Source organism: Bubalus kerabau, chromosome 19 (assembly GCF_029407905.1).
Source record: "Bubalus kerabau isolate K-KA32 ecotype Philippines breed swamp buffalo chromosome 19, PCC_UOA_SB_1v2, whole genome shotgun sequence".
Lineage (NCBI taxonomy): Eukaryota > Metazoa > Chordata > Mammalia > Artiodactyla > Bovidae > Bubalus > Bubalus kerabau.
In genome coordinates this window covers 69,781,403-69,806,553 of record NC_073642.1, presented here as the reverse complement: position 1 = coordinate 69,806,553, position 25,151 = coordinate 69,781,403, and the positions used below count along the sequence as shown (strand labels likewise).

At 68.1% G+C, this 25,151-nt stretch overlaps 1 protein-coding gene across 1 annotated transcript; it reads left to right on the top strand.

Moving 5' to 3' along the window:
- The first annotated feature begins 3,593 nt into the window (after positions 1-3,593).
- Positions 3,594-24,261, top strand: AKT1 (AKT serine/threonine kinase 1). Its single transcript, XM_055555840.1, has 14 exons — positions 3,594-3,825; positions 6,494-6,633; positions 16,017-16,145; positions 18,610-18,721; positions 18,800-18,947; positions 19,281-19,412; positions 19,483-19,548; positions 20,642-20,710; positions 20,851-20,976; positions 21,196-21,324; positions 21,430-21,644; positions 21,960-22,047; positions 22,841-22,943; positions 23,314-24,261. Exons 2-14 carry the CDS (start codon positions 6,588-6,590, stop codon positions 23,391-23,393), a joined length of 1,443 nt encoding a protein of 480 aa, XP_055411815.1. The 5' UTR covers positions 3,594-3,825; positions 6,494-6,587; the 3' UTR covers positions 23,394-24,261.
- Positions 24,262-25,151: the final 890 nt, after the last annotated feature.

The following is a 25,151-nucleotide window of genomic DNA, read 5'->3' as shown; positions in this document are numbered from 1 at the left end:
GCATTCTCACCTGCACAGCCCAGAACCCTGGGAGATAGAGGGTGGGCAGGGGTGGGGTTCAGCGCAGTAGAAAGGAGGCCTTGACTAGAAGCGGGGGTAGTGTCAGGGGTGCTGGATTACAAAGGCAGGACCCCCACCAGCCAGGCACACAAGGGCAAAGAGGCAGCAAGACGCGGTGGGAGCCCCCCAGCCATGCTCTTGGGAGGCCAGGACCCCTGGGCGGGGGGTTCCTGGCTGTGAGATGAGGGTAGGGGTGGGGCTCCAGGAGTCCTATTTAAACTCTGGTGGGCTGGGGGCCTGAAGAGTGACGAGAGGCCCTGGGGCCCACCACAGTTAGGACTTAAAGTCTGGGGGAAGGAAAGACACATTCTTATACTAAAATCTATTACTTGTTTATCTGAAATTCAGATTTCACCAGGCAGCTTGCATTTTTATTTCCTAAATTCAGCGGTCTTTGGCTTGGTACCCTGGACTTGCACTGTGCTCAGAGCCAGCAAGACTGCCCTGGCTCCCAAGGCCCAGGCACTCTGGGGACCCCTTCCTGAGGAGGTCAGCCCCTTCCTTCACTTCCACACCCCACCCCCACCCCAGCTTGGGCAGCTGATTTCAAGTCAGGTCAGAGTGAACCTAGAGGGGACTGCCTCTCGGAGTCTTGCTCAGAGCCCTGCCTCTACCCCCTTCCAACCTTGGGCATGACCCTTAACCTCTCCAGATCTTAATATTCTCATCTGCAAAAGGGGGAGATTAACTGGAGGGCCCAGCACACGGCAAGACCCTGGGGCCTTTCGTGAGTCCTCAGGTTCCACACAAGTCTCCCCAAGAGCCCTTCCTGGCTCCTCCCCAGTCCTGTCTCTGCTCCAGCAGCACCCCCTGGGAGTGGGCCTTCTTGATCACTCCCACTCACCCTCTCCAAGGAGCTCCCGTGTCACGTGACCCTGCCACCCCGAGCTCTCCACCAGATCCTTGCTGCTGAGACTTGGCATGGCACAAGGCAGGGGGTGTAGTCGTGTCTCTTGAGTGAAAGCAGGGTGGAGGTGTCTGTCCAATGCCCACAGGTGCCCCATCCTGATCTTGAGTGCTCTGACGTGCCCACCTGCCCAGCCCAGGCACACAGCTCCCCAGCCAGGCGGGGGGAGAAGGTCCTGGGGTGGGCAGAGTGTCCTGGCCTGCCCTGCCTGGCTGGTGGGACAAAGGGCTCCTTGGGGCCCAGACGGAGGTCGTGGGGCATGGAGGGGGTCCACGTAGCAGCAGGGGATGCAGCCAGCGAGAGGCCGGGGGTGTGCTGGGTAGGAGTGGCTAAGGGAGGAGGGACATCACTCAGGGGAGGGGACAGGGAGAGAGGCCCCTGCGTTTTCCTGGTCCGAAGGTCTCCAGTCTTCCTGGAGTTACATCCTCCTTCGGGCCCGGGAGGGGCCACACCAGGCCACCTGAGATGGCGCCCGGCAGCCAGCAGGCCTGGCCTGTGTGTCCCCGCTGTGGCTGGCAAGGCCTGAGGCACAGGGATGGCAGGAGGCTGTCGCAACGGCGGGGGCCGAACGTTGCTGGACACGGCCAGCCAGGCGGCCATCTGGCCCGGGAGCTGCCTCGAGGCCCCGCCCTGCAGCTGCTGCAGAGACCAGGCAGCCCAGGCCTCGGGCCCCCGAGTCCTGCCCGAGGGCCGGCAGCTGCAGAGGTGACAGGGCCTCAGGACCCTGAGCTCTAGGAGGGGCAGGTGGCCACCCTCCCCGGAGGCCGGTGCGGCAGTTTTTGTGGCCAACATCTGCCTCGGGGGCTCCTGAGCGGCCCCAGCCTCAGCCAGGGCAGCAACATTCGGCTTGGGGGGCAGTGGGCAGGAGGTGTTCTAGAGGAGAGGGGCTCTGCTCACCCTCCAGAGGCCAGAGGAGGGCGCTGGGCCTGCCCGCAGAAGCTCCAGCCACAGGGCCGGCTCCCAGCTATGCTGCAGGGCATGGCTGTGGGGCTCACCGCGTAGACACAGGCCAGGCCGAGGAGGCTTGACCACCACAGAGACACTCCTGGCCAAGACGCTGTCTGTCTTCTGATGGCGAGGGCGGCTGCGAGTCACCGGAGGACCCAGGAGAGGGCGCCCTCCCGGGCCCCCAGTGCCCCCCTCGAGGCTACCAGGGCTTCCCTGCCTTCTCCTTGGCATTGCCAGCCCAGGATAGGGGGGCGGGTGCAGAGGAAAGCCCTCCTGGGAGAATGGTGGGCAGGGGTGGGGGGGATGGTCCCAGAGAGGGCCCAAGGGGAGGGTTTGGGGGGGTGAGTGCTTGTCAGGCGCCCCAGCAGCCCAGACCGGTCAGGCCTCCCCACTGGCCCCTGCAGACGGGGGCCTGGGGGTGGACATTCAGCGCTGGGGCAGCTCGCTGGGGTGGGAGGGTGGGGGTGTCGGGGGCAGAGGCTCAGAGGTTTGCGTCCTCTCCCGGAGGAGTGAGTGTCCCTGGTCCTTCTCTTTCAGCCCTGAGAGGAAGGGACAGCTGCGGACGCTGCCCTGGGTGCTCAGCTGCTTCTACCTCTGACCCAGATGAAGTGTCTATACCCCACCCCTCCCAACCAGGCTAAAACTCTGACTCTGGAGGAAGAACAAAAATGTCCTCCTCCCCCAAATACACACCAACACCAGGAAGGTAGCCCAAGTCTTCCTTTCCCAAAGGGACTGCCGTCAACTTGGAGGCCTGGGGGGTGGGGGGAGGGGCAGCTGTTGGAAAAGGTTGTGCTCAGCGGGCCCAGGGAGGGGTCGGGTGGGGGCTTGTCTGCAGCGCCATGCTGGCCCCTTCCCTGGCCCCTGGCGCCCCGTGAGTGTCCGGGGCCCCCGGGGACATCAGGGAGGACCCCGGGCTGCCTCAAGCTGTCACGGCCCTTTCCTGGAGCCTGTCCTCCTGCACCCCCTCTGGGTGTCTCTACCGACTCAGGTGGGTCCCTCCAGGCCAGGTGTGCTGAGTGGCGCCCCTCCCCGGGCCTTGGTCCCCACGTGAGTTCCCTGTTTGCTTTTGTAGTTGCCAGATGTGTGTGTGTTCCTTCTGGGGAGGGGAGCTTCTGGAAGACCCCCACCAGGGATGAGGGCCAAGCCCAGGCCCAGACCCAAGCAAGCCTTCAGCCCACGGACAGATGACTGCCCACCTTCCAGCCAGCCTCCTGCACGGCCCCCTACCCGCAAGGGGCCTGCGCTAGGCAAAGGGCCTTGGACTGGGTCTGTTAGGCCCACCGTGGCCCCTCGAGCCAACAGCTCCCCAGCTTGGGGCATATTCTAAAAGTCAGACTAACCCACACTCCAGCCCTCCTCCCGCCGGAGGGAGTCCGAAGCAGGCGGCTCAGCCCACGCAGGCCCTGTTAACAGGGTCGGGGCGGACTGGTCCGAGAAGTGCGGGCTGGCCGGACAAGACGGGGAAACCGAGGCCCGGGAGGCCGCGGCCCGGAGACAGGCCCCGGGGAGGGGCGGGAGCGGCCGGGCTCCGCCGGCGGCCCGGCCCGGCCCCAGGGCCTCCCGCCGCGCGCTCCCGCTCCCCGCGGAGGGGGCGCCCCGGGCGGCGGAGGCGGATGTGGGCGGGCGGCCGGGCGGGGCGGGCGCGGGGCGGGGAGAGGGCGGGCCGGCGGGGCCGAGCGCGGCGGGCGGGCGGCCGGCCCAGCGCAGCCGCGCAGCCAGCGCATCCCGAGGAGCGAGCCGGCGGCCGCGCACGAGCTCCGGGCCCGGCGGCGCGCGAGGCCCGCCCCAGCAGCGCCCGCCGCGGCCTCCAGCCCGGCCCCGGCCGGCCGGCCCGCGGGGATGCGGAGCAGCGGGCGCCGGAGGCCGCGGCCTGGCTAGGCCCGCGCTCTCGCCGGACGCGGCGCCCGGTGAGTCCCCGCCCGCCCGCCGCCCGCCGCCGGGGCCCGGATTTCCTCCCCGCGGCCGGGCCGCTTTGTTCGCGGCCGCCGGGCCGGGGCGCGGGCCGCGCGCGGCCGGAATGGAGGCGCGGGAGCAGGAAGTGGCCGAGCGCGGCCTGGGCGGGGAGGGCGCGGGCCGAGCGGGCGGCGGGGCGGCGGGCCTCCGGCCCCGGCCTCCCGCATGACCTTGGGGAAGCGGCCCCGGCGGGCGAGGCCCGGGCCGGGGCGGAGGGGTGCGGCCGCGCGCCGGGGGCCGGGGCCGGGGGTCCGTGGCGGCAGAGGGCTCCCCGGGCTCCTGCCAGCGGGATCCCGGCGCACACTGGGTGCTCGGGGGCCCGGGGAAAAGACTTGACCCGGCTCTCGTTCAAGTTTGTGGGTGGGCCCTTGGAAGGGACTTCATTTTCCCATGGACAAAAAGTTGTCCGTGGTGGCTGGGTGCCCAGGCCCTCCCACAAAGGACTACAGCCTTCCTGGGCCCTGAGACTGGTTCCGGAGCTGGGTGGGTTCGTGAGTGCTGCCCACCCATACCAGAGGCTGGGCTCCTGCCCCAGGCTGGGGGGGGTCCCGGGGCAGCTGGTGAACTTGGTGGGTGGGATTGGGTCCCCGCAGGCTGGTGGACAGAGCTGGGGTTGTGGGCTTGTGTTCTGTGGCCAGAGAAGCCCCCCGACGTTCACCCCTGGCCCCCTCCCACCTTGCTCAGGCCACTCCTAGGTGCCCAGGGCCTCTGGTTCAAGTGAAGAGTGGGGTGCATTGGTGGGGCTTGTTCCCTGCCCCCCAGCTGAACATCTAGTTCATAAACGGGTGTTTTGGAGGCCAAGGGAGGGGGCCTTTCGGAGCAGAGATTATTATTTTTTTGGAAGGTCGTGACTTGAACAGTCATAGCAGTAATTCACCTTCGTGGTGAAGGCGCTTGCAGGACCGAAGCAGGGGAAGCAGAGGTCCCCTCGAGCTGCCCGCCCTGTGGGAGGCAGCCCAGCCCGGCTCCGTGTGCGCCTTTCTATGGACAGGCACACCGCCCTGTGTGTGTGTGTGTGCAGATATATTCTTACACGCAGGGCTCTAGACAGCTGTTTGGCCCTGTCAGCAGCAGACCCGTTCAGCCCCGTGGGTGCAGAGGTCTTTGAGTCCAGCCCTCTGCCTCTAGGCCATGCCCACTCGACTGTCGCCAGAGCCCCCTGTGCGTGCCAGGCTGGCTGAGTCCCGGCCCTGGTGGTCCCTTCTCCGGTCTCACTTGCCACGCCTGCCCGTGGGCCTGCTGAGGGGGGTCAAAGAGCGGCTTCCTTTATATCAGACGCAAACCAGAGAGTGGGTCTTCCTGCCCTTCTAGGTTTAGCCCAGGATGAACAGTGCACAGCGGCTTCCTCCAGGAGCCCAGTAAGGTGGGCTGTGGGAGATGCGTATAGGAAGTGTGTATAGCAAGAGTGTATATGTACGTGTATCCCATGTTGGAGATACTTAGGGGTGTCTGCCCAGCTTGAGGGCCCCAGAGAGGTCTTTCCAGGCCTACCCTCCTGGGTGCCCGACTAGAAGGGGAGAGGACTGCTTGTGGGGAGGATGCTGTTTCCCAGGATGCTCAGAACCAGTGATGTGGGTGCTGGGTTTTGAGGGGTGCCTAGGAGTTCGTCCAACAGGGGAGCAGAGGGGTGGGCCACACAGGATCAATGGCCAAAGTGTCTGCTCACGAGGAGGCTGCTGGTGGGCCTCCGAAGGGCGGGCGCCGGGCCTCTGTGTTTGCACAGTCCCCCCGTTCCTGATTGGTTGCCTCCCGAATGCTGTAATTATGGGTCTGTAACCACCCTGGACTGGATGCTTCTCACAGGCAGGGCTCGTCTGAACCTCTCTTTGTCCCCAGTGCCCAGAGCTGAGCCTGGCAAAACCAGAGATGCCTGGTCCATGTCGGCCGAATGAATGAACTGGATTCAGGCCGGCGGGGGCGCTGAGGTTTAGGAGGGGCCTGGGGTTTCTCTGGGGTGGGTGTGTGAGGGGTTTCGTGTCACCCTGGAGGGCTCCGGCTTGTCTGCAGCAGCCGCCTGCACTGGCCCTGCCTTCTCCACGCTGGAATTCCTCTCCGTCCAAGTCTGGGACGGAGAGGAGGGGGCCTGGGTCCTTCTCGGGAACGCCCGCCTCGGGGCAGGAGCACCATGGACAGGGAGACCTGGGTGCCCTCGCCAGGGGACTGGGGAGGCCAGGAGGTGTGGGCCGAAGCAGTCAGGGCGACTGCCTGGAAGAGAGGGCCTCTGCTGGGTTGGCAGGTTAGGGAGGCTGGGGTATACCATGGGGGGCCTTTTGGGGACAGGGGTAATTTGTACAAAGGTCAGGGGAGATGGGAATGGTCAGAGAGGGGGACAGTGAGCTCTGAGAGCTTCAGGGTCAGGGAGGGGTGGTGGCAGGGGGGCTTACAGTCTGGGGGGAGGGCAGGCCTGGCCCCGGGAGCCATGTGAGTGACTTGGGATCTGGAGCCAGGGTGGGAAGGCTGTGTGGGGGGCGGCGGCAGCTCTGAAGGCTAAGGGGGACAGGTCACGTGGGAAGGCGCGCCTGGGCCAAGGCCCCAGGCACCAAGGGCCTCGGGCTCCCCTGAGGCTCCGAGGCGTGCTCCCCGGGCCCAGCACAGCCTCACGCTTCCCTTTGCTCCTTCCAGAGGCTGTCGGCGGCCCGCCGGGCGTGGGGCGGACCCCGCTGAGAGGCACGAGAGTGAGGTCTGGGCCGTGTTGGCCCGCGGGAGCCACAACAGCATGAACGACGTGGCCATCGTGAAGGAGGGCTGGCTGCACAAGCGAGGTCAGTGCCCGCGGGCCGGCCCGTGAGGACCCCGAGTTGGGCCCACGGCTCCTCAGGGGCTGGGGGTGGTCTGGACTCTGGGGGTGGTGGAGCAGGGCCTCCCTGGACTCTGGGAGCAGCCCAGGGGTGCGTCCGGGGCCTGACGTCCCTGCAGCCTGGGGGACACAGGCCCCGCAGGGCCTCCTGGGTGGGAATGTGCACCCCAGGCCGGCGTGCAGCCCATGGAGCGGCCGCCTGGCCGAGACTGTGGGCGGGGAGAACTACCCGTTTTCCTGGAAGGCAGCGAGGACTGGGGCCCGTCCAAGGCCTGGCACGCTGGTGGCCCAGGGCACTGCCCGAGGGCTCCTGAGGGCAGGGCAGGGCTGGCAGGCCTGGCCCTCTCGGCTGGGCTGTGGGCAGGAGGGGGCTCTGCACTGCCCGGGGCCCGGCGTGCGGCAGGCTCACGCTGGTGCTGCCAGGCCCTGGCCCCTGCCCAGCCTGCCCCCTGCTCGCCCATGTGCCTAGGGAGGGGCTCTCAGAGAGCTGGTGGGATGGGAGCTTGGGCCTGGGCCCCTTGCCTTGCGGCCCTGCTGCCTCCTGTCCCATAGAGGCTGGACAGGCCCCGGGAGCAGGACGGGCCGGAGGTCAAGGTGTCCGAGGCGTTCAGGCAGGGCGTGCTCTCCTGCTCCAGGCCGGGGGCTGGTTAGTCACCACCTGCTCCCCCAACTTCCCCTTCCTGGAGACCGACTCCCTCCCAGAGCTCTGGCCGCCCTACACTAGCTAGCCACTAGCCCCCACTCCTCACGCATGCCCTCCGGGGACTGTGTCTCCTCTCCACCTCAGGATCCCACAGGCCACTGGGAGAGGGACCTCAGGCACAGGTGGGCAGCTGGGGAGCTGCAGTGTAAGTGGGTGTTGCGGGATGCACAGGAGCCGCCCCGCGGAGCAGGTTGGGAAGCACAGGAGAGACGGAGATGAGACCCTGGGTGAATCAGGGGTCACGGATGCGGTCAGCGTGAGCTTTCAGAGCTCGCTCCAGCAGCGGTTGGGGGCACAGTGCTCGGCCTCTGGATGGAGGTGGGGCTGCTGCAGGGGCCTGTGGTCCGTGGCCGGCCCCCCCAGGGCTTCCTGCTGCGGCTGGCCTTCTGGGTCCCCTCCCCCAGCGTTGACCCTTTCCTGGTCCCCACCCCCCCATCCCCGCCAGGTCCCGCCCTGTCTCCTCACCTTGTCGCCCTCCTCGGGGTCAGGCCTGAGCCCGGGTCCCTGTCATCCCCTCTGCACCTGCGGAAGCACAGACACACCCTGGGGTCCAGGGCCTCTGATCCTTGGCAAGCGTTCGTCGACTGACTGACCAGGGACTGACCTGGGAGATGCCCAGGGTTCAGGGCTGCCGGGGCCCCTGGCCCAGCTCCTGGGGTGTCCACTGGCCAGCCCGGTTCGGGTAGAAGCGCCCCTCTGATGCCTGGGTGCGTCTGAGAGGGCCACTCAGGATGTGTGCCTTCTGGAGGGGCAGGGGGCGTCCAGGCAGCGCCCCGTCACCGTGTCCTTCTCCACGGGCAAGTGTGTTGCGTCCTCAGGCCTTTGTGTCCCTGTCTGAATGGTGGGAGCAGTGGGGGGCGGGCCTGGAGGGGTGGGCCCCCGGCACCTGGGCAGAGCGCAGCCAGCCTCAGGCCTGACAGAGGTCCTGCGTCCGCCCTGCCTCTGGCTCACATGCTCACCGGGCTGTGTGCGGTGTGGCGGGGAGCACTGACCGCTGTGGCCCAGGAGGGGCTGTGCCTCGCGCAGGGGGTGCCCCGGGTCCATGCCCACGGCCCCCCCCAGTGCCCCTGGGGGACCCCGGTGTCACTACCGTCTTGTTCGCTACATCCGTGCGTCTTCCACACATCTGTTCTCCCTTCAAGTGTGGGCTCTTCCTGTGTGCTGCGCTTTGGGGTGAAAGGGTAAAAGGGGCAGAGGTCACGGCCGGGGTCGGGGGATCCAGCGTGGCCCTGATTCGGGGCTGGCGGGCTGTGGCGGTGCCGTTTCTTGGGCTGCAGGGGGCACTTGTGTTTCCGTCCTGGGGGTCACGTCCTGGGCGTCCGGTGGCTGTACGCGTCCAGCCCCTTGCAGTGGGTGGGAGGGGGCGGTGTGAGCTGCTCCTGTGTGCTCCCCACCTGCCCTGCCCCCACCTCTCAGGACCGGCCGGAGGAGGATGCCAAGGCCCCCTGTGGGGTGGCTCTGGGTGGAGTGGGGGCCCGGGTCGGGAGTGGGCAGGGGGCTCCACCTTCCCTTCCCCACCCCCACCGCCAGGGGTCTGATTCTGAGTGGGGGGGGCTCTGACTGTCCTCCAGCTCCTCACGGACCCCCGAGTGCCCCCACGGTGCTTCTTGTTATGGAGGTCAGGGGGATGCTGTGGGCCGGTGGGCAAAGGGCGAAGACACTTTAGGAGCCGAGCAGGTGTTGGCCTGAGAGCTGAAGGGCGGGCGGCCAGGATCTGTGTAGGACAGACCCCCGGGCCCGGCTCCTTGCCCCGCCCTTCAGGGGCTGCCTCACTGACAGCGTGCTCTGGCCCAGAGCAGCCGAGCGGGCAGAGGAGAGCCCGCCTGGCGGCCAGCATCCGCCACTGCCCCACGGCACCCAGGCACGGCCTCCGGGCCTCCGCGTCCCCAGGCGTCCCGGGGAGCCTGCGGCCAAGCTGCTAGAGGCTCGGAAGGACGAGGGTTGGGCCAAGTGGGGCTGCAGGGACCGGGGGCAGAGCTCCTGCGAGACAGCTGCACTCCCGAGTATGAGTGGATGTCCCAGAAGTGGGCGGACTCCCTGAGCAAAGCGGGATGCCGCGAGTGGCGGGCAGACACCCCCAGCCGTGGGTGGACACCCGGAGTGGCGGGCAGTCGCCTCTCAGCTCCAGCCGCAGGTGCTGGGGACGGCGGGCTCAGTGTGGCTCACAAAGGCAGCTTCGCAAAGATTTTGTCTTCTATGTGTGCTGTCTGATTTCTGAAGGTGGACAGTTCGAAAAACCAGCCCTCCTCCAGGAGGCAGGGCTGCCTGGACTTGGCCTGCAGTCCAGCAGGAGCCCCCACGCTGTGGGGCTGAGAGGGCTGTGGGGCTGAGAGGCGGGCGGAGAGCCGGCCTGGGGGCACGGGGTTTCCTGCCCAGGAGCCTTCCTGGGTCTGGCCCCCACTCCCTCAGTGAGTCCCGCCTGGCGGGGCCCTGCGTTCCTCGGGCTGGGGCGGGGGCGGGGTCTGGTCCTGGGGGCGCCTCAGGCCTGCCTCTATCCCGACCCTAGCCGGTGGCTGGCCCGGACCTTTCCCTGGCCCAGGCTCTTGCCAGCTCGCTGAGCTGCTCCCAGTCCTCCTGGTGGGGAGTGGGCTTCTGGGCCGTGCTGGCGCCTGCCCCGCCCCCACCTCAGTCCTGGCCGGTTCCTGCTTCTGGCCGCCGCCCTGGGCTTCACCTACTCCCTCTGCTGGCTCTAGGCCCGGGAGATGGTGGTCCCACGTGCTGACAGCCTCCCACCCATCGCAGGCCTGAGCTTCTCACAGGGCGGGGCCGTGGGGGTGAAGCCCTGCTCCTCTCTAGGAGGCCGAGGTTCTGCTGGCCAGAACACGGGGCTTGTGGGACCCCCAGGGGAGGGGGCCGCTCCCTGTGCTGTGTGCCCCGGCCTGGAAAGCCAGCTGAGCTGGATCCCTGGGCTCCAGTGTCTGGCCCAGCAAGGCGTGCCCAGCTTCCCTCCGCGTCTCGCCACGGGGGCCGTGGCTTTGGCCCTGGTGGTCCCCTTGGGCCGCCCTGAGCAGACAGCCAGCTCCAAGGGTGGGAGCCGGCGCTTGGGGGCGGGCCGTGCCTGGAGGGGCGCCTCCAGCCCGCGGGCGGTGGTGACCTGGGGCCGTGGCGTGTGGCTGAGGCTGAGGCCGGAGGGCCGGTGTGGGGCCGAGCTTCCTGTTTTGTGAGCAGGCTGAATTTTCCCTTCAAAACAAACAACAAAAGAGGAAGCTCCGGCGTCCTTGCGCTGGGGGTGAGGGGTCATCCCCGCCCCCGCCCCGGGTCCCCAGACTCAGAGGCTGCCCTTGTCTGCTTCCTGGCCCCACGCTGGCAGGCGGGGAGGCCTGGCCCCTGGGAGCCCACGCTGGCAGGCGGGGAGGCCTGGCCCCTGGGAGCCCACGCTGGCAGGCGGGGGTCCTGGCCCCTGGGAGCACAGCCAGCGCCCCCACAGGGTCGGGGAGGGCGTCCCGCCCGGCGTGGTCCTCGGGGGCAGCCTGGGCCAGGGCGCGTCAGGCCAGTTCCTAGAAGTGCGGCGGGGGTGTGGGCGTACCCCCGGCCAGGCTCGTGGCCCGAAGCTGCCCCGGGGGCCTCGCGTGACTGCTCCCACGGGGTGGGTGCCCTTGGTGTCTGCCCGTGCGCCCCCCGGGCGGGTCCCTGGCCCAGACCTGGCCCCCTTTGGCCGCTTGGGAGAGGGCCCCGACTCGGGCCCGCATGTGCCCCACGCCGCACACCCTCCCTGCCTTCTCGCCTGTGTCACACGGCTCCCTAACCGTCAGAAATAAGATTCCTGTCTCAGGAATGTTGGAATTGATGGGGGGGCTGGTTACGTGTACCGTTGCTCCTGCCAACCCTGGGGCTGGGGGCTGGGGGCACTGGGTGTGCGCCCAGGACCGATCCCCCTGAACCCCGGGCTTTGCCCTCTGGGCCTGGCTGGGCCTGCCTGCCCTGAGGCCTCAGCAGGATCCACAGGGTCGGGGGCCCCACACCGGGCTGACCTCAGAGGAGCCCTCTGGACGCAAGGATGTGCTGCTCCGCCCCAGGCTGGGGTGCAGGGTGCATGGCGAACCTGAGTGGGGGGCTCTGAGGAGCTTGGAGGGGACAGGGCCAGGGTGGGTGTGGCTGGGAGTGTGAGGAGGCAGGGCCGGGCGCCTGCTGGTCACAGGGGGGCCCATGGGAGAGGGGCCGCTGCGACGGGCTCCACACTAGGGAGCAGTCGGCGGCGGGCGGCTGGGTGGCGGGGGGCCCCAACAGTCCCGAGGTCGCTGACCCCTCTGCCGTGCGGGTGGTGTTCTCTCCTGGGGGGACGTCGGTGCTCAGAGCCTCTTGGCCGTGGGGAGGCCGGGCTCGCTTAGATGCCCGCTCTGAGCATCTGGGCCGGCGGGTGGGGGCCGTGGGCACAGGGCAGGCCCCGCTGCCCCCCGGGAGCCGGCGCCGCCCGTCTGCTCACTCCCCTCCCCGTGCGCATCTCCTCTGCCCTGCCCCGCGGAGCCTGGCACCTTCCTGGGTTTGGTTGGGTCCATCCTGGGCTCTTGGCACAGGCTGAGAGGTATGTCCCTGGGGGAGCGTTGTGGAAACCCAGCACGTGCGTGCGTGTGACTTTGGGCAGCCCTGCCCGAGGGCCCGGGCCTGGGACCCAGAGGCCAGCAGCTGAGGGAGGAAGCTGTGGACTGAGAGGCCTGTGGGCTGCCCCTCCACCTCCCATCCCGAAAGCGCGGGCCCCCAGACGCCCCTGCAGCAGCGAGGCTGGGCGCCCACGCAGGCCCAGGGCGGCGGATGAGGCCTGGCGGGTGGCCGTACGGAGAACTCTTCGGGTCCATGGTGGCCCCTGGGCAATGGGGCTGCGGCCATTTGGCGGGCGAGGTTTCTGAGTGAGCGGTGATGTGGGTGAGGGTCATCCAGCCACTGGAGGACAGGGAGACGAGAGGCGGGGCCGTGGGTTGGGCAGGAGGCCCCATGTCCCGGGCAGAGGCCCCGGGATGGAGCCAGGGGGCAGCTCCGAGGCGAGGGCGGGGTGGGGGCGCTCCCTGGGGTCCAGTGCCGGCCGGATGCGTGCGGGCCGGGGTCAGGGCAGCTGTTTTCTCTAGCCGGTACAGTGGGTGATGTGTGGTGCCCAAGGCGGAGGCGGGGTTTTCAGAGAGGATGGCCAGGCTGGTGGACGTCCAGGCTGGGTGGGCGTGCAGGCAGGGCAGTGGTGGGTCGTGGTTGGCAAGAGGCCCGGAGGCCCGGTGCTGCCCTGGGGCAGCGGGAAGTGGGAGGGCAGCCCCCGGGGCCTTTTGCTCTGCCTCGGTAGGGGGGGCCCAGCGTGCCCCCCGACTGCACCCCTGTCTGCCACCCCGCCTCCCTGCGTTCCTCTGCAGTCTGTGCGCCTTGGGCCCTGCCCACTCCATGTCAGAACCAGAGACTTCACGGCTTCTCAGTCTGTCCAGAAGCGGGCCCGGCCCGGCAGCAGGACCTTGACTGTGGCCCCCAGCCGTCTCTCTGGGACCTCGAGAGCCCCTGCCTTGGGCCTCGGATTCCCCAGGGAGCGGCTGGTCATGACGCTCCCCCTTCTGTGCCTGCGGGCCACCAGGGACGGCTCAGGGCCCGTGTGGGGGCGCACCCCTCCCCCCCATCACCTCCGCTGGGCCAGGACTGGACGCCCATCCTCTCCGCTCCTCCGAGCTGCCCGTGTGCCCCCAGGAGGACCTTGTGAGTGCTGCGTCCCCAGGAGCAAGGGGCCGGCGGTGGTGTTTGCGCGCAGACCCGGGCTCCGCTGGGGTGGGCTGTGCCCCCTCCCTGGCGCCGGCTTTCGGCGTGTGCTGACCGTCCATGGCTGGGTGTCCTGCCGGTGGGATGGGGCCTGCGGACGTGGGGACGCGGCCGTCTGTGGGCCTGGCTGGCTGGGGCGCGCGGTGGCTGTCAGTGGCCGATGGGTGTGAGGTGGGGGCACCGCGCGGGAAGGGCTGTCAGCTGGCGCCCGCTCCCCGGGCCTGCTGGGCCTTGCTCTGCTCTGGAGAAGCAGCGTAGTGCTGCCTGGCCCCCTGCCAGCCGCTGCCTGCCACCCGACACTGCCGTGGCAGTGCGTTCATCCAGCAGTTTCCCCGAGAGCTGGGGGCTCAGGACGGGCTCAGGGGCCCGTGCGGGGGGCTCGGGGTGGGGCTCGGAGGGGCCAGACCCCCAGCGGGGGAGGGTGTGCCCGTGGCACGCCCGGGTTCTGGGAGCCTGCGTGCTGCTTCCCCAGGGCCCACAGCTCGGGTCTCGGCCTCTGGGTCTCCTGCCTGGGTGCCGTGACCCACAGTGCGCTGGGACCCGTGCTGGGACTCACACTGGGAGATGTGCTGGGGGATGTGGGGGGCTGGCCGTCAGCCTGCGTTCGTCCTGTCCCTGAGCTGGTCCCTGGCCCGGCTGTGGGAGGCCAGAGATGCTGGAGAGGAACCCCCCCCGACCCTTCCTTGGGAGTCCTGTAGCTGCTTCCTGGGGATGAGCTGGCGTGGTGGGAGGGCCCTGCTGGCAGACCGTACATGGGGATGCTGAGGGGGCCCTGGGGGGCAGGAGAGGAGGGGTCCCCGCCTTGGGCTTCCCTGTCTGTCCCCAGCACGGGCTGGGGGTGTCTGTCCTGCCGTTCCCCCGTCGTCGGCCTCCAAGTGTTACGGCCAAGTGGACAGCATGGCGTGGCCGGCGGCCCTCCCCACGCCCTGTCTGTGCCAAGCTCATTCACATGCAGGCCACAGCCCAGGTCGCAGCTGGCGGCCCCCGAGTGACCGCCTGGCTGGACGTCTGCAGGCGGGAGTGTCCCAGAGACTGAAGAACGGGGTCTGTGTGTCTCCGAGCCTCAGCCCTGGCCTCCTCCTGCCGTCCCCGCACTGCAGCAGGGGACCTGCTCCTCCTCCGGGGGCCTGTGCGCCGGCTGCTGGGGGCCTGAGGCGGGTGCGGCGAGAGGCCACCTCCTCCGGCCGTCGTGTCCACTGTGGGCTGCCTGGCCCCCCTTTAGTGCACTGGGTGCGGGGCTGGCGGGGGGCCCAGCAGGCCTGCGGCCAGCCCGGGACCCCTCCTCACGGGCCTGTCCATAATGAGTGCCTGCCCCTCGGCTTCTTTCGGCCCGTGGTCCCTGCCACCCCCACCTGCCCGGGTTGGGTCCCAGACCCCCCGTGGCCCTGGCGGTGGGCTCGTGGGGGGAGAGTGGGTGGGGTCCGCGGCTGGGGATGGCGGGGTCTGAGACCTGGGCTGGGGCATGGGGGGTATTGCTGGCGGCCTGCGTGGGGCACGGCGCTGGGGGCCCACGCTGGGCGCGGTGGGGGCGGCAGCATTTGGTGAATGAAGATGGATCTGGGGGCTGCTCGGATGCGGCGTGCATCGCTCTCCCAGCGCACTTAGCGTCCCGGGGAGCGGCAGCTGGCGGGACGGGAGGCTCTCCATCAGGGGCCGACAGCTCCAGACTGGCGCGCAGGCGGGTGGGGCGAGTGGCGGGCGGGCGGGCGGGTGGGGTGAGTGCCGGGCGGGCGGCCCCCAGCCAGCTCTGTCCCCCACCCCCGCCCTCCTCCCCCAGCGCTGGTACAGGCTGGCGAGGGGCCCCCAGTCCTGGGACAGGAAGCACCGTGCTGGCCACCTCCCCTGGGGTTTGGGTCTCAGGACTGGGTGGGGACCCTGCTAAACGCTGCCGGAGTGGGGGCAGGTCACTGGCTGCCTCCTGGGCCCTCTCGGGTGGGTCAGTAGCGTCTGGGCCTGGTGGAGACCCCTGCCTGCAATCCCTGGGGGATAGCGGGGAGTTCCTGGACGCCCCTCGCATCCCCCAGAGGCCCCGGATGGGAGTGGGCTGGGGCAGAGGAGCGGGCAAGGGGAGGGGGTCTGGGCCCCGCTCGGCCTGCAGGTGGCCGCGTCCAGGAAAGCCTGGCCCCCTCCCCTCCGCTGCCCGGTGGCCCTCTGCCGAAGCGGGTGCCTAATTAGTAAGTTCTCCGCTGTCGTTCAAACTCCTTGCTCGGCAAAATGGAAATGAAACGTTTTTCCCGGGTGTCAGTATGAAAAATGGCAGTCGCTGGGACGTCACGGAGGACATCTGCTCTAGTCTCTGGCGCGTGTACGGCTGATGCTGCAGAACTTGGGGGGAAACTTTCCCGGGGACCTGGGTGACCCACGGGCCAGGACGCAGGGCCTTCCAGGCCTGGCTTCACAACAGCGTGCTGGGCTCCCCTGGACGGCAGGAGGGTCATCATGCGGGCAGGGGCTTCTGCTCCGGGCGCCCACCCTGGGGACCTGCTGAGGGTGGACTCGCGTCTGCCAGGCGAGCCCGGGCGTCTCACTCTTGAGTGTGGTGCTCGCTGCTCGGCGCTGGACGCCAGGTTCCTGGAGGGCCCTTAGGACTGGGCCAGCCTCCATCAGGTCCAGGCGCCCACCTGACCCCCTTTCCAACACAGGCTGGGGTGGGCTGTCCATCAGAGGTGGGTGCTCTCCCACAGCAAGCCCCGCCTGCCCACCCGGCCTCCACTCCAGGGGAATCGGGGTCCGTGCCTGACCTGGCCTGACCCTCGACCTGGGGATGAGGGTGTGTGGGCCCAGCGGCCCAGCCTCACGCCTGCCTGCCCTCCACCCTGGGGGATCGGGGTCCATGCCTGGCCTGGCCTTACCCTCGACCTGGGGATAAGGGTGTGTGGGTGCGGTGCAGCGGCCCAGCCTCACGCCCTCCGCGCCCGCAGGCGAGTACATCAAGACGTGGCGGCCGCGTTACTTCCTCCTGAAGAACGACGGCACATTCATCGGCTACAAGGAGCGGCCGCAGGACCTGGAGCAGCGCGAGTCGCCTCTCAACAACTTCTCCGTGGCCCGTAAGTGCGTGGCAGCCAGGGGTGGGGGTCCCTGCACATCTGCAGTCCCTCGTGGGCCCCCCGGCCTCTGTGTCGGGTCGGCAGCCCTCGGGGACTGTTAGTCGCTGGTTTTGGCTGCGGGGGTCTCTGAGCTGAGGCCCGGGGCTGTTGGGGGTGGAGTGCTCCCCCCGGAAGCGCTGACGGGCCCCCAGGACTTCTCCCCAAGGCCCAGGCCCGAGGCAGGCCGGAGCGCCCTGCTTCGGGGACCTCCGTCTTCCCAGCACAGGTTCTCAGAGGCCCGGGCCCTGTGGGGGCGCGTGTGCCCACCTCAGCAGGGTGCGGGCTGGGTGGGTGCGGCAGTGCAGCCCGGGGTGTCTCAGGAGGCTCAACGGATGGGCGCGTTTTTTGTAAAGCAAGTGCTGCCATGGCCTCATGCACCTGCAGGGGGACGGCAGGTGCGACTCTACCCAAGGCGGGGGGACCCAGGCTTGAGGACGGGCGGCCCGGCAGGGCCTCCAGCCCGGGACGCAGGCCTGGGAGGGGGTGAGTGATGGCTTGTTGACTGGCAGGCCCCGGGGCCCACCCACCTTCTGCTGGGGCACAGAACACGGGCCCAGTCCCACCCCGGCTCCTCGTAAGCCCCCCACCCTCCCTGCCGCGAGCCCTGGCAGCCCGGGTCCGCCAGCTCCCCCACCTCGGCTTCTCATAAGCCCCCCACCCTCCCTGCCGCGAGCCCTGGCAGCCCGGGTCCGCCAGCTCCCCCACCCCGGCTCCTCATAAGCCCCCCACCCTCCCTGCCGCGAGCCGTGGGAGCACGGGGCCTGCCAGCTCCTCCACCCCGCATCAGATCGGGGTTGTGGTGCAGGGTGGGGGCGGGTAGCATCATGGCCCATCCCCCAGCCTCTGTGCCTGCAGATCCCCGGGTGGGGCCGGCCTGGTCCCTGGGCTGTCCGTGCTGCAGGGAGGCCCAGCCGGCACACCCTACCCCAGGGCTTCCAACGGGGGGAGCAGAGGCCCTGGCCCTGACGAGGCCCTGGCTGGGGGCTCCCTGGGGTGCTTTACCAGGGCCTGGCTCCCATGAGCCCTGAGCCCTCCTCCCAGGCTCCTCAGGTGTCAGCAAAGCAGCAGGTAGAACAGAGGCGGGGGGGCCACGGAGGCAGATCCCCCTCCCGGTAGCCCCATGGCCACGTCTGGGCTCCGCACGCGTCCCCCTGGGCCGGGCTGGGGGCTGGGCCTGGGAAGGATGCTCAGCTGGGCAGCTGCCACCTCATGGGGGAGGAGGTCTCTCGGGAGTGTTGCCCAAACCCAGCACAGGGGAGTGTGGGGGCCGTCGGGATACATATGGGAGGTGGGCACCACCCAAAGGGGCTTCCAGCAGCAGGTGGGGCAGGGGCTTGAGGCAGGCCATAGGCGCGCAGGAGCAGGAGCTCCGGAGCAGAGCCGAGAGGGAGGGCTGGGCGGCTCCGCAGGGGCCTCTGTGGCAGGGGCTGTTCACTGGGGAGGGATTCCCGGGGTGGGGGCAAGAAGTCAGGCCCTGGATGGGGGTTGACCACCTGGGTCCTGGGGACTCCTGGTGGTCTCTGACGGGCGGAGTGAGTTGGAAGGGGGGTGTGCAGACCCAGAAGGCTGCCGCACAGATTTTCCTCCCTCCGCTGCCCGGGGTAGACGTGGGCCCCCAGCACTGCGCCCCCCCCCAACCCCTCCCCGGAGCCCCCTGCCCTGGTCCCTAGCCTGGCAGACCGTTCCTTGCTTCCTTGCACTCGGCTGAGCCTGGCGGGGCCCCTCGCGGTTGCCAGGGCCTAGACACTGGAATGTCGGAGGCCCCTGCGCTGGCCCCAGGCCCCTCCTGCCTCACACAGGCCGAGCTGGAACGCAGCCCCGCGCCGGGCCCGGCGCACCCGCAGCTCCTTTGCTGCAGGTGTGCGTGTTTGGGGCACGCGTGCTCTAGACGTCCGTGCGCTCCCAGGCCTGCCAGCCTGTCTCTGCTCCTGCGTGCACCCGGGGTCGCGGGCAGCAGTGTGGGGAGGGTCAGCCCAGGTGGCCTCTGGAGTGGACGGGTGGCCTCTCCAGAGGGTGCGTCATCATCAGCCTCCGTCCCAGGTCTGGCCCTGCGCTGAGACAGGGAGCCCGCTGGTCCTTGTGTGGCTGGGGTTGGGACATTCCTGCTCGGGAAGCTGGGGAGCTGCTCTCCCAGAGGCCTCCACCCCGCCAGCCCCTCCTCAGGCCCCCCAGACCCCCCACCCTCCTACTGGTTGAGGACCATGTCCTGGGCAGCTGGAGATCTCAGAGACCAAAGAATAGACCATGGAGATGGATTCGCCCGGTCGCATCACCCCCTCAGGGGCACTGCCTAGCTCTCAGCAGGGTCCCAGCTGGAAGGGGCGCTCTGGCCCCCTTTTACAGGGCGGGAGACTGAGGCTTGGAGAGGTCTGGCCTGCGGTGGGTGGGCTGGGACGCTGTGCAGACAGGTGCTGCCTGCCCCTAGAATGCCAGCTGATGAAGACGGAGCGGCCGCGGCCCAACACCTTCATTATCCGCTGCCTGCAGTGGACCACGGTCATCGAGCGCACGTTCCACGTGGAGACGCCCGAGGAGCGGTAGGGAGCGCAGGCACCGCGGCCGGGGAGGTCCTGGGCCCTAGGCAGAGCCGGGGGTCTCACCTGAGCGTCCTGCAGGGAGGAGTGGACCACCGCCATCCAGACGGTGGCCGACGGGCTCAAGAGGCAGGAGGAGGAGACGATGGACTTCCGGTCGGGCTCACCCAGCGAGAACTCGGGGGCTGAGGAGATGGAGGTGTCGCTGGCCAAGCCCAAGCACCGCGTGGTAAGCCCCAGCCCTGCCCGGGACCCTGCAGTCACGGCCCCCCCACATCCCACCTCCCAGCCCCTGCACGGAAGCAGGGGAGAAACGCTGGGTGCAGGAAGGCCTGGGTACCGTTATCTCGTCCCCCAAACCCTAGCGTTCCCAGTCGGGGCACAGCCCTGCAATATCCCTTGAGCCCTGGACCCCCAAGGACCATCTCCCCTGCCCGCTGCCCTGGCCTTACTGTGCTTGGCCCCGAGGCTGTCCGCGGAGACCCCAGCCCCCCCTCCGCTGTTGGGCTGCCGGCAGTCACCGTGCTGCCCCCTGATCCTGGCGCCTGCATGCTGCCCTCAGACCATGAATGAGTTTGAGTACCTGAAGCTGCTGGGCAAAGGCACCTTTGGGAAGGTGATCCTGGTGAAGGAGAAGGCCACAGGCCGCTACTACGCCATGAAGATCCTGAAGAAGGAGGTCATCGTGGCCAAGGTAGGGGCTGGGGCTGGGGGCGGGGCCTGGGCGGGGCCAGGCAGGCGGCTCAGCAGGGCCTGTCTTCCAGGACGAGGTGGCCCACACGCTCACAGAGAACCGCGTTCTCCAGAACTCCCGGCACCCGTTCCTGACGGTGAGTGCCCCCCATGCCCCTGGGGGTGGAGGCGTGGATGCGCAGCGCCGGGACCCCAGCCTATCCTCCCTGCCAACCCGGCAGGCTCAGAGCTTGGCCGATGGTGGGCGGGCTTGCAGGAGGGGCGGACGGCGGTGCCAGGTGCAGGGCGTGGGGGTACACAGAGTGAGCAGGGGCTCCCGGCTTCCCTCTGTCCTGCTGAGACCCTGGGAGGCTGCACTCCCCACGCCCACCCCTCTGCTTCCCCTGGGAGGCTCATGGCACTCCCTGTCCAGGAGGCCCAGGAGGGATGTATGGAAAACCCCCGAGCTCTGAGCCCTCTGAGCCCTTGGGAGCAGCAAAGCATTGGCTGGATTTAGCCGCCAGGCCTGGCTGGCCGCGCTCCAGAAGGTCAGCAGTCAGGCGACCGGGCCAGCCTCTGGAGTCTTGTCCCCAGGACCACTGTGCTCAGCATGGTGTCCACTCTCCAGGGGACACCTGGTCTAACGCTGGGAGAGAGCCGAGGAGCAGTCAGGCTTCTGGTGCTTTTGTCCCTAAGATGTCTTCTCATGAGAAGCGTGAGGCGTCAAGAGCAGGCACTGTGTTTGTCTGCCCAGACTTACCATGAGCGTGGCTTTGCCTCTTCCGCTTCATTTTGCGCCTTCCCCTCTGTCTGGCCAGAGGATTGTGAGGAGAAGGCCAGGCTTTGTCACGCCCTCCACCGGGTACCAGCCACCTCAAGTCCTGCAGAGATCCCTCAAGTCCTGCAGAGATCCAGACTTGCTCTCCCTGGGGATGCTTGCCTCCCTCTGGTTCTCCCTGGGGATGGGGGATGGAGCAGGGCGTGGGGGAGGGTCTCCTGTCTGTATCTTCAGGAGCCAGCGGGCCATCCCATCAGAAGCCTTTCTTTTGAAGTGAGGCTGCCTGTGGTTTGACGCCTGAGGGCAGTGGATCACGTCTCCACGTGGTCACTCCAGGGGAATCTCCACGTGGTCACTGGACCTGCAGCTGCTGGTCCTCGGGCGTGGCCTTTGGGGCAGCTGGGGGTCCCCCACTCCACAGGGCAGACCCCTGCCCAGCCGAGGGCCAGGTTCCAGCTCTGCTTCCCTCGCAGGCCCTGAAGTACTCCTTCCAGACACACGACCGCCTGTGCTTCGTCATGGAGTACGCCAACGGGGGCGAGGTAGGGCCCTGTCCCAGGGCGGCCCTCTCTGAGACCCGGGTGTTCGGGGGGCCACCCTCCCCACTCCGCGCCGGGTTAGGGTCTCTGCCCTGCGGCCCTGGCCGAGGTGGCTGGCCCGGCTCAGGGTTCTCGTCCCGCAGCTTTTCTTCCACCTGTCCCGGGAGCGGGTGTTTCCCGAGGACCGGGCCCGCTTCTACGGCGCCGAGATTGTGTCGGCCCTGGATTACCTGCACTCGGAGAAGAACGTGGTGTACAGGGACCTCAAGGTGGGCGGGGTCGGGGAAGAAGCTGGAGGCGGGGCTGGGGTGGGAGGGGCGAGGGGAGCCAGGCCGGGGCTGGGGAGGGGGGAGGTGAGCGGGGTTGGGGCAGGGACGTGGGGAGGAGAAGCGGGGCGGGGTGGGGAGTGGGGAGGGGAGCGGGGTGGAGGCGGGGCCGGGGCTCCAGGTGGCTGGGAGGCGGGCTGAGCTGGAGGCCAACTCCTGCAGCTGGAGAACCTCATGTTGGACAAGGACGGGCACATCAAGATCACCGACTTCGGACTGTGCAAGGAGGGCATCAAGGACGGCGCCACCATGAAGACTTTCTGCGGGACCCCCGAGTACCTGGCCCCCGAGGTGCGCACCGCCGTGCCCTCGTCCCCGGGTCCCGCCTTTCCCCACTCCCGCCCTCCAGGTCCTCATGTCCCCTGTGCTCTCTGAGCCCGTGCCCTGCACCCCTAGGTGCTGGAGGACAACGACTACGGCCGGGCAGTGGACTGGTGGGGGCTGGGCGTGGTCATGTATGAGATGATGTGCGGCCGCCTGCCCTTCTACAACCAGGACCACGAGAAGCTCTTTGAGCTCATTCTCATGGAGGAGATCCGCTTCCCCCGCACACTCAGCCCGGAGGCCAAGTCCCTGCTCTCGGGGCTGCTCAAGAAGGACCCCAAGCAGCGGTGAGCCCTGCCCCGAGCCGCCCTCCAGCTGCCTGTCCCCCGACACCCCCAGGAAATGCTCAGCAGGCTTTGCTGGTGGCTGTGTGTGATGTACTTGGCCTGGGCTGGCCCAGGCAGGGCGGCCCCTCATACCTGGTCAGGAAGACCCTGCCCGGCTCATAGTTCCTGCCCACCTAGTGCCCTACACCTGCTGGACTTTGCCGTGGAAGGGGCTGCTCTTGTTATTTGCTGTCTGGCAGCCAGCCTCAGCCTGAGCCCCAGGCCCCGGGCCCGGCAGGCACGACCGGTCACCTTGGCTTCCATTTCCCCTCCCAGGCTTGGTGGGGGCTCTGAGGATGCCAAGGAGATCATGCAGCACCGATTCTTCGCCAGCATCGTGTGGCAGGACGTGTACGAGAAGAAGGTGCGTGGGGCTGTGCCCCAGCCAGCACACCCGCTCACCTGCACCTGCTTACACCTGACTCACATCTCACACCCCTCACACCTGCTCACACCCCCACACACGAGGAGGCTTTCGAGAGTTGAGGCAGCATGCTTCCTGCACACGTGGTTCTCTGCTTTTTGCCCTCCGTGGGACCCACGAGCTCCAGGCCCTGGCCCGTGCTGGCAGCGTGGCTCACAGACCCAGGGAGCTGGTCCCTAGGCTTGCTAGGTGTCTCTCCTCAAGCCCGCTTCTACCCTGTTGCCAGCGCACCCCTTCTCTGCAGGCTGCACACAGCCAGCTGGACCTCTGTCCCTGAGACGGGGCTCCCCGACTGTGCCCCTCTCCAGCCAGCATCCTGCCCCAGGGCCTGCTTGCCTCCTGGCCCTGGCCCTGCCTTCTGAGGGCTCTGGTGCCAGCCCTGACCCAAGCAAGACCCAGCCTGCTAGTTGCTGCTAGTTCCCAGGCAGTCCTGACCCCGGTCCAGGGTGGAGCACACGGGGGTCTTTGCTTCCTCCCATAAGCCTGGCCCTTTAAAGTTGCCCTCGAATCCTCTGCAATGGTGGGTCCTCTGCAGCCTGACACTGCCTGGCCACTGATGCCCGGGGCCGAGAGTGAGGTGGGCAGCCCTGCAGGTGGGTCCCTGAAGGGCGAGGGCACCCAGGCAGGGGAAGGCCTGGCCACAGGCTTGTCTCCTGGGTGGGGAGCTGTGTCTGGGTCCAGGTGCGCCGGGTAGCGCGGAGCAAGGCCTGTAACCCACCCCTACCTCCTGCAGCTCAGCCCGCCCTTCAAGCCTCAGGTCACATCTGAGACGGACACCAGGTATTTTGATGAGGAGTTCACGGCCCAGATGATCACCATTACGCCACCTGACCAAGGTGAGGGTGGCCCTCCCCACCGACCCCACCTCTTGAGACAATAGAATTCTATTCAGCATTTTACTGGGTGGCTCCCTCTCCTGTTAGGGGAGAAGGCAATGGCACCCCACTCCAGTTCTCTTGCCTGGAAAATCCCATGGACAGGAGCCTGGTAGGCTGCAGTCCATGGGGTCGCTAAGTCAGACACGACTGAGCGACTTAACTTTTCACTTCCCTCTGCAGGGTGGGCACCAGGGCCGCAGTCCCCTGGTCCCGGGATCGTGGGGGCGGGGGTCACTGAGGCTTGTTGTGGAGTCTTGGGGGGTGAGCCCTCAGGGCCTGCCTTGGTTTCCCCGGTGCCCGGGAGCTGAGCTGCCCCTCCTGTCCACAGACGACAGCATGGAGGGGGTGGACAGCGAACGGAGGCCCCACTTCCCCCAGTTCTCCTACTCGGCCAGCGGCACGGCCTGAGGGGCCCACTGGGCCAAGCTCAGTACACCGCCACGGGCAGCCACGTGCTCTGGACGATGCTTCCGAGGACTGGGAGGAAGCCTCGCACGGAGGATCTGTATTTAATGTTTTTTATTTCTGGATGCGTTTGAGTGGAACCACGCCATCCTCGAACACGGATGGGGAGGCACCCCATGCCGTGGGCAGGGCCGCCCGCACTGGGGCAGAGTGCCCCTGGCCGGCCTGCTTGGGAGGAAGACGTCCTGCGGTTTCTCTTAATTTATTCATCCAGTTCTCCAGACGCTGCCTCGGCCTTTGGAATGATTAGATTCCTGTAGGAAAACGAGGACTTCTGCAGCCGTGTGCACGCGGGTCCCCATGGGCCCTGCCTGTGGCCCCTCCATCCGTCCGTCCGGTCAGCTGTCCCCGGCTGCCCCCGTTTCCCCCGACCCCGCAGCCCTGGAAGCCGTCTGGCTGTGGGGTGCTGGCCCAGCCCCCTCTCGCTTGGGAGGGGCTGAGCGGAGGCTGCAGGAGGGTGGCCCCCACGATCAGGCCGGGCTGGGGCTCCGGCAAGATAGAGGGGCCGGGTGCCACCTATCGCTGTCTGTGCGTACTGGGGTTTCTGATCTCAGGAGAAAGCCCTCCCTGCGCCCCTTTCCCGCTGGGACCGTCTCCCCGATGGCTCCCCCCGGTAGCACTTGTCCTTCTAGAAGCTTCACTCCCGCTGTCGCCCGGCCCTGCCCGGCACCCTCTGCAGGGGCCGTCGTGCGCCCTGTGCGCCTCCTGGCCAGATGCTGCGCTGCACCAAGGCGTTTTTTATACTCAACTTTAGTATTTTTACTATTATGAGACTTTCCCTCCAAATTCTTCAATAAAAATTGCTTTTCAACTCTGTGGCTCGTTTTGCTGGGTGGCGGATGGAGGAGCATGTGGCTGACTCCCTGGCAGGGCGCACTTGGCCTTCCCGCGCCCAAGGCGGCCTGCCTGGAGGCCCGGGGACGACCTGAGAGGGAAGGTGTCCCTCACCTGCCTCTGGCAGGATTCGCCAGGGACTCGGAGGAAATGCCTTGGTTGCCCCTGTGCCCACGGCTTCACCCCAGCCCCACACCTCAAGCAGGCCATCCAGGCTGCACAGCTGTCTGCCCAGCAGCACCGTCCATGCAGCAGGCCTGACCACCAGGACGGACTGGGACCCTGCAGGGTTCACTGCTGGCTAGGACAGACACTCTAGCCACCGCCAGGCCCTGGACCTGAGAGGACCAGAGGGTAGCCTGCCAGGGGTCACACAGCAAGCCTGGGACAGCTGGGCAGGGGGTGGGTGGGGGGGCCAGGGTGTCTAAGCAGCCCAGCGAGACGGGCCTCGGGCGCCACCTGGCGGGTGCAGAGAGAAGTTGCCGCGCAGCACCGGGGCACAAGCAGGGAGGGATGGGGCCTTGCTCTCCCCTCCAGTAGACTCCGCCCTGAAGGTGTGGGCTGGACAGTCACAGGGCCTGGCGCCTGGGCGGGGGGACGGGGCAGGAGCTGTCTCTTCTCCAGGCTCCAGGGCAGGTGGCCCTGACAAGGCATTCCTTGGAGTGGGGTGGCTGCCCGCTTGTGCTGGACGGGGTGCCTGAGCAGAGTGTGGGGTGCTGGAGGTCAGTCCAGGCCTGGGGGTGCTCTGGAGCCGCCCAGTTCTCTGGGTGGTCCCTTAGGGCCCAGTTCTGACGGACTCTCAGCTCTTTCTCTCTAGTATGCAGCAGCTCTCTTGGAAACCAAACTATGCCAAATGTCACCTGCTAA

Excerpts from the sequence above, each read along its gene's own strand:
- AKT1 (XM_055555840.1), top strand. The coding sequence starts at position 6,588 with ATGAACGACGTGGCCATCGTGAAGGAGGGCTGGCTGCACAAGCGAG. Across the intron at positions 20,711-20,850 it reads AGTACGCCAACGGGGGCGAG|CTTTTCTTCCACCTGTCCCG; the intron begins GTAGGGCCCTGT and ends CTCGTCCCGCAG. Across the intron at positions 22,944-23,313 it reads CATTACGCCACCTGACCAAG|ACGACAGCATGGAGGGGGTG; the intron begins GTGAGGGTGGCC and ends TCCTGTCCACAG.